The 7868-nt window shown below is 41.5% G+C and overlaps 1 protein-coding gene across 1 annotated transcript; it reads right to left on the reverse strand.

Annotated features, from left to right (window-relative positions):
* Window positions 1-1070: 1070 nt before the first annotated feature.
* On the reverse strand, window positions 1071-5691 carry dlx4b (distal-less homeobox 4b). Its single transcript, XM_005448167.4, has 4 exons — window positions 5091-5691; window positions 4034-4227; window positions 2354-2607; window positions 1071-1925 (listed from the first exon to the last, which is right to left on the reverse strand). The coding sequence occupies exons 1-4, from the start codon at window positions 5410-5412 to the stop codon at window positions 1847-1849; spliced, it is 849 nt and encodes a 282-aa protein (XP_005448224.1). The 5' UTR covers window positions 5413-5691; the 3' UTR covers window positions 1071-1846.
* Window positions 5692-7868: the final 2177 nt, after the last annotated feature.

A 7868-nucleotide genomic window follows, 5' to 3' on the forward strand; every position in this document is an offset into this window, starting at 1 on the left:
TTACCCTTCAACCCACCGCCCCAGCTTCCATCCCCCTCCTCTTTAGCCTGTCTATTACACCAGGAGTCTTTTCACTTTCTCTTCAATCCGCCTGCATGATAATTGCCCCCCCGTTTGAAAGGTCCTACTCTTCTCTGTCCAACTCCACAAGCCCATTATTCTAATCTGGAGATGTGAAATTGCCTATAATTTTCCCTGATGCCCCGTCACTTGCTTCAGCAATGCTCGCCTCTTCTTCCCTGGGCCCGCATGTTTAACAAGGCACATAATCATCAGGAATGAGGAAAAGGGCATGAGGGTGTATATATATATAAAGAAGGAGATGTTAATGTAACACAATGTGTGTCGTTATGTGAGAAAATCAGCTTGGAGGAGCGAAAACACGGGGCTGTGGTGTGGCTTTGTTCTTCACAGGAGCACCACAGAAGGCTTTAGAGCTCCTGAACAAGGCGGCACTTCTCTGACTAGGTAAGGCAGGGCTGAATGCACGCTGTGCGACTGAGTGTTCTGGAGACTTGGTGTGGACATGCAGCTCGAAATTGGTGTTATTTTATATGTTTTTGTATCTAAAGTGGCTTATTTGCAACTAAAGCTTGTTTTTACCAGGTGCTCAGCTGGAAGTTCACTTAGCTTTTGTTTGGAATTATGAAAGGTGGCTGTCTGCATTATTATGAATGCATTTTCTAGGAACCTCTACTTCAGCATGAGGCATGAAAATCCTTATGCCACACAACTAAAATATGCAGAATTTTCAGCAATGTACTTTATAGCAATACATGTTTAGGATAAATATTTCCAAAAGGCTTCAATTTATTTTTTTAAACCCTGAGTGTGACATCAGGGGGAAAAAATAGATGGCTAATGTTTGCCAGACAGTTCGAAGCAGCAGAGTGATGAATGAAAAAGACAAAAAGAAGTCACTGGCTGTTTCTCTAAGCTTCATTAAGCAGAAATCAGCTCTCCATTTAATCAAGAGCATCAGCCCCGATTGTTTGCAAAGGTATAAATAGCTAATTCTCTGTGTTTAAACAGTCTGAGCACTAGAATTAGCAAATCAGTTCAAAAGACTATAAATCAGGCGCAGTTTATTGTCGGGACAGAGCAGCCATTTATCATCTGATTATGATAAGGGCGAGTTTGCTTTTTGATCTGACTGGAAAATAAGGGAAATATTGTAAAAATGCTTTCTTGCACGTCATCTCCGCTCTCCTCTTTGATGATGAAAAAAGATGGATAGTGGATAATCTCTTGAACGTCTTTAAACGCATACAACTGTGTGTTTTTAGACAAAACATATTCTATAACAAACACCCAAAACAAGCAATACAAATGCAGTGAAATGTTATTTTTGAATAATATAAAACGTATTTTTAGCTGTAATACTGGCTTTCAGATTGAGAAAAACATTTGAACAGCAAGTGTATTAAAATTTTTATCCTGTGCGTAAATGTTACATTAAAACTCAGCCACGGTGCGTAAAGGTGGCCACTCGGATCCCTCTCTCTCTTTTTTAGTCTCAGCTGGAGACAACTGCTTTCCTGTAAGGGAACAGCCTTCCTTTCGATTTATATCGAGCCCAGTCATACTCAAACGTGGACAGTAAAGCCAACACAGCCTACGAAACCGAAAAAAGATACCAGGGCCGATATTTGCTCTTTGTCTAACAGAAATCAATCCCCAGGTGTTTTGACAATGGCTGTCGAAATTCAAGCAGGGTCGCAGGTTTTTGTGAATCGCAGTTCAGGAGTGTTGATGGACAAAAGACAGCTTTTATTCTTGCACGGCATTATCACAGGCCGAGCCGTGCAGTGCTCAGAAAGCTCTGAAGAGTTCAAGCTTGTGTTTGTCAGTGTCTCATAGCACCGGCTGTTATTAATCCAGACTTCTTTAAGGAACCGGCAATTCCATCATTCTTTTGAAATGACCTGAAAGTGAGGGGAAGATAAAGAAACCTAAGCAAAGACATTTAGTGACAATAAAGTGACAGCTGGTTAACTGCTGGCTAATAAAGCAGACGCACGGACACAGTATATTTGAAAAAAGTTCTTTTATCCAGAATGTCTTTTTTAACTGCACACACAAACCCACGTTTCACTGATGTCAGACCCTGCAACACAAGCTTGCAGTGATATAACACCCCCCCCCCCCCCCCCCCGCCCCCCGTTTTTTCTTTTGATGCCTGAATATTTTTTGTAGTGAGAATTTTAAAATTCAAAACGCACACAAAATACAGTGAATATAAACAAGGTCTCCTAAACTCTCAGTTCTGAGAGGAGGCCTCTGGAGGCACCAGCAAGTTCAGTGCAGCCCGATGGACGCTTCCTAAATAGGCGTCCAAAAACTGTCCACTCACATCATCTGAGGCCTGTGTATCGCGTCCTGATGATGAGGGTGGTGATTCGGATACCAGTGACTGAAACTGTTCATGTAACTGCTCGGATGGACCGGGGCTCCTTTGTTCGCCATGGAGACCTCCCATAGCTGGGGCAATGCGGGCGAGCAGGGAGAGATGGAGCTGGTGCCGTGGAGATGTTCTCCCTCTGATCCGCTGCCATGCTTCATGATCTTTTTGTACTTGGAGCGCTTATTTTGAAACCATATTTTCACCTAAAGTGGGAGAACAAAAGAGAAAATGCGCATAATTGTCACTGCAGTTAACAATCAGCAGCAATATAAAAGAAATATCACTGTCGTTTTCTTTTTATTAGCATATTTCCCCCGCATTAAACTCGGTGCTCTTTTCATCATAAACTACCCCGAAGGGAACACTGTGAGCAATAAAGAAAGTAAAACTCATAATAACTCATCTTTTGGGGTTGTTTTTGTAAGTCCCAGGCCTAATCTTGGCGCACAGTTAGCTATTCAGCCTTGCAGATGAGTGGCACTTGTTACCCATTAAAGCTAAGCCCTTTTATTGTTCGCTGTTTTATAAGTCTAGTGATGCATGAGTGTGACAGCAACAAGCCGGGACTGAGAGAATTGTGAAATAAAAGCGGCTCCAAAAGCGCCGTGGTAGGTCAGCGAAAATTTTTGTGGGTTCAGTTCATGATGGCTATTTTTATACCCGAGAACAATGGCGTGAATATTCATTAAAAAAAAAAAAAAGCACCAAAGAGCCCGCTGGATATCTAGGCAACAACAGCAGCAGCAACAACCACACGAATGGCAGAACAACTGGGAGATAATTGTCGGGAGAAGTGTTCAGGGATTAAGAATAAAGTGCAGGAGGCGGCTGAGATGACAGGGTAGATTTCATATTATTGTTTATCTTCTATTTTAAAACTCTGACGACTTAATCATTTAACTTCAGAACTCAACTGAACCAAAAAAAAAAAATCATCCAAAGGTCCCATTTTTGTCCCATTCGAGGGGGATCAGTTGACACGTGCACCTGTTTGTCTCGTAATTATTAATTATGTAATTATTATAATGCGTGTGCATGTGTGCTTGTGTGACCTATAGGTGAAAGACTTACAACTTACAACAAAAAAGTACGTAAAAACGAATAAATACAAGCATATCTCGTTGTTAGGGGCTGGTTTAATGCTCTATAATAAACTACTGCAAAACATCTGCCAACCACTGCTTTTGCATATATTTTTTCTTCCTTTGGTAATTTTGTTCCTACTGCAGCCATGCTCTGATCACAAAAACCACTTCAAGGACCGCAAATGACAAAAGAGATACAGCCAGAAATTAAGTAAATAAGGAATGCATTAAGGGATAGGGGTATGAATTTGCTGTGATCCACTATAATGCTGCAAGTATTTCTTTTCAATAATATCCAACACTATCCTCTTTCACTAATACATATATTTTATTCAGTCTACCACAAGTCACACTCATTCAAAAATGTTTTATATAAATTATTAGTCTATACAAGGAGTGGAAATATTGCAAGGGAGGCATTTTAACCATAACATATTGACTATTTCTAGCTTTCACTAGATCCTCCTAAATAACTCGGTTATTATTAGTTAATATAGTGGATAAGTTATAGAGAGCCTCACAAAATGATGCGTTTAAGGCCTACCTGAGTTTGTGTTAGCCCCAGCTTGGCCGCAAGGTCTGCGCGCTCCGGTAAGGCCAGATACTGTGTCTGCTGGAAGCGCTGGTGCAGAGCCTGCAGCTGCAGACTGGAGTAGATGGTCCGAGGCTTGCGAATTTTCTTCCCTTTGCCATTTAGACGAATGTCTCTGTTTTCAATCACAGCGGACTTGTCGTGGTCTTGAAGATGAAACACAGAGCACAGAGTTTGAGCAGAAGAAGACGTCTGATTTATGAGTTTTCATCATGTGCGTCAAACCAAAGCGTAAAAGTCCCATTGGACATGCTTTGAACGGGGTCTCTGAGCAAAACGTACAGTTTCAAACAACACGAAGACCAGAGGAGTAGTTCGGTTTTACAGCCTTAATGCATACAAATTGTAGTCCCCAGATACTGCATCTGATAGGCCCTGGACGCCAACACAAAACGCCAGGGCCTGAAACCCTCCCCGAATTATATTTGAGCATCAGATATTAATCTAATGCTCCCAAATTCTACCTTAATCTGGACGGAACATTTTAGTGAGAGCTTCACGTGGCAATGCTTACACTTCTAAGCTTTCTGGATCAGAAGGCCCTAATGCCAACAACACACGCAGCAAATGATCACACACACAAGGATGAAAGGACGGTTTTATTCCGACACCCCTGGGTTAATGTGCATTAACAATAGGGGTTCCTGTGGTAGGCCCAGACCATACTCACAGAATATTATGATCAGGAAAATTAATGCGACTGCATGTCTTTCTTATATAACAAGGCAAAGAAAGAACACCCTACCGAGACTTAATCCTTTATTATTTCTATATTAATAATAATAAAAAAAAATGCCCCAATGTGAATATGCCTCCACTAAAATTCGTTTTTTTTAGTAAATCTTTGCAATGAAAAAAAAAAAATAATATATATATATATTTTTTATCAACTCACTAAACATCTAAATGCGCCTTTTTCTCTCCCTTGCCATGTGCGAAATTAGGCTAAAGGCATATCAGTTTTATGGCCGTTAATGATATACAACAGTCCAGTGACTTTCTCACGTACCTGTGTGCTCTAATCTGCTGTGGGCCACACTGCTGCTGTTGCTGTGATTGCTGTGTTGGTAGGGCATGTAAGCGGACGGGGGATGAGTGTTCACCGTGCCTGGGTAGGCGTAGCCCAGAGAGCGGCCATAGGACGCGGTACCAGGAAAAGGGCTTTCGTGCTGGGAATGCCCAGCAGCGTGCAAGCCGTGAACCGGATAAACGTGAGAGAGTCCGGAGGAGTGCTGCTGGTGCGTCGAGTGTCCGTGGCCGAATTCTAGAAAGGCCGACTTGGAGGGATCTGAGCCATTAAGACTGTCAGGCATAAAACCCACAGACATCATTAGCTAATGCGCAAGTCCACAAACCGTCGCTCTGAAGAGGGTTTCATGAGTTCTGTCGGACAGCCTGGAAGAAATCCACGCGTAAGTCCAACGCATCATCAGCGAGAAAAGAGCCCCCAGTGCTTACAAGTTGCGGGGTGTATGCTCACAACTGTCGGGGAGTCAAAAAAAATCAAATAAAAGCGAAAGGATCCGTCTTTACATCACGAACAGAGCTCACATGGTTCTTCAAACACCTCCTGCCTGCAGAACCTCAAACTCACACTGGCTTCCATCTGCGAGCTCTCTGATTGGTCTTCGGCAGCCGGCTGTCACTGAAGCTCCGCCATTAACTTCATTAACATATGATAAGCCTATACAGGATGGAGCTCTGCAGCCCAGAGGCACCTCCTTCCATAGATTAGCAAATAAATATAATTACTATTTGTTCCTTTCTCCATTAAGCAATATAAACAATAACTCCCAGGACAATAATGTCATTTTGAGAATTTGAAAAAGAGAGGAAAAACGAGCCAAACTACATTTATTTGACTTTATTTATTGAATAATATGTGTTTGTGTGTTGCCATGTGCCCGACGCTCTTTTACAGAACGAATCTGACTCATTCGGGGGTGTAAGCAATTTAATAACCAGCAGAAAAACATCATGCTAAGTTTTGCTCATTCTTATGTGGCGTTAATGATCAAGATTAAGGTCGGAATTGTGAACGTTGCCTTTTTTTCCAAAGCTCCAGTGTTTTTCTTCTGGTCTAAATAATCGAAATTAAGGCAAACAAAGTTTCTAATAATTTTTTCCTGCATCTAATCTGCGACAAAAAGTTTGATTTCTAAATTTTAGCAGTGTACTCAACGACATTCCTGCACTGTGCTGCCAGAAAAAAAAGAATGAAAAAAAAAATACAGTAGTTTACTGCGAATAACCCCTGAACTAACTTTAAAATCGTCGAGAAACATTTTCCAGTATTTGGAAATTCACTTCTTTGATATTGCAACAAACACTTAAAAAATCTTAATAAATGTTGTTTATATGCAAGTGCATATAAAACTGCTTACAAAGCATGCTTTATTTATTTATTAAAGTGTAGCACGATTAATTTTTTTTTGTTCATTTAATGCTCATTATCATATTATATTTTCATTATTTTAACTTGTAATGCTTCTACGGTCAATTTAAACGCAGGCAAATACGGGCAATAATACACAGAGATTCAGTGACACACATTTTTATTTTTTTTAAGTATGTGTCATTTATTAGTGTTAGAAGGTTCTGGCTACTGCAGATGTGTGAATGTGACAAATATTTCCATAAATATTTCCATAGCCTGGAAACCAGAGAGAGAAATAGAAGACAAAGAGTAACAAAGTCCGGTATTTATTTATTTTGTTCTGTGAAACAAAGAAAAAAAAGGTCAGCCCACATGTCACTCATAGTGTCACCACACGATAAGGTTTATAAAACAAGGGAAACTTGCCAAAAGAGGGCAGAATTGCAACTGTCAGCAAAACCTAGAAGGTGCACGTGGATGCAGATGGAGAGACAACTGTGGCAACAGGCCCAAAGTAGTAATAACTCTGTTTCTATATTTTCAAGCATGCCGGTTTCAGCCTGGAGCTGCAGACTCAACCCACTACTACGAGAAAGCTACTGCGGCTACCAAGGCTTTTGCTTTCAATAAAACCACGTTTTACAGCACAGTTTGATACAGATCTCAGATAAATCACATATAAGCTGCAGCGAAATTATAAACAGAGTGTTTGGTGGGTTGAGTGTGGTGCTGAGCTGCTGTCCAACCCCGTCATTTTGGTCATGTCCCTACCCTGCCTGAAACTACTGGGAATCCAGCGGCATTAAAGGGCCTGCTGGGGGCTGGACTGCTTCCCAAATCTCCCCACAGGCCTCAGCCATGCAGCCAGCCAGAACAAAGCCACAAATTATTATCACAGTCAAATTTCAGTCACAATAAAAGAAGAAAAAAAAAATCGGCAGTGAGGCCAGTTTCATATTGTGGGCGACACTGACTTCACACATAAAGAGCTGTAAATGGAAATGGTCACTGGGAAATTAGAGGTATTACGTCCATTGGCGTTTTACTGCAACGTTATTGATGTTACTGCAGTGTGGAGATTGGAGTTGGAGGGAACTGATGTGACTTTAAGAACAGGTGTTGCTTTCACGGCTTAAAACACCATTGCGCACCGCAAAACCCCACGGCCTCAGTTTAACTTTTTGAAGACATATAGCGGCCTGTATACAGGCACAGCTCTGGTCTTAGGCACTTCCTGGATGTGTGTCAGAGCTAAGGGAACGGAGAAAGCAAGGTGAGGAGGCTCTTTAAGGCTTGTAATTATGCCTGTATTACCGGTAAAGAACAAAGGCGGGCCCTGCAGTCATAGGGCAGGGATGGATCCTCGTCGTTGCTCTATTAATACACGCACAGGGATGATGTTAGAAACAG

Source organism: Oreochromis niloticus, linkage group LG8, assembly GCF_001858045.2.
Source record: "Oreochromis niloticus isolate F11D_XX linkage group LG8, O_niloticus_UMD_NMBU, whole genome shotgun sequence".
NCBI lineage: Eukaryota > Metazoa > Chordata > Actinopteri > Cichliformes > Cichlidae > Oreochromis > Oreochromis niloticus.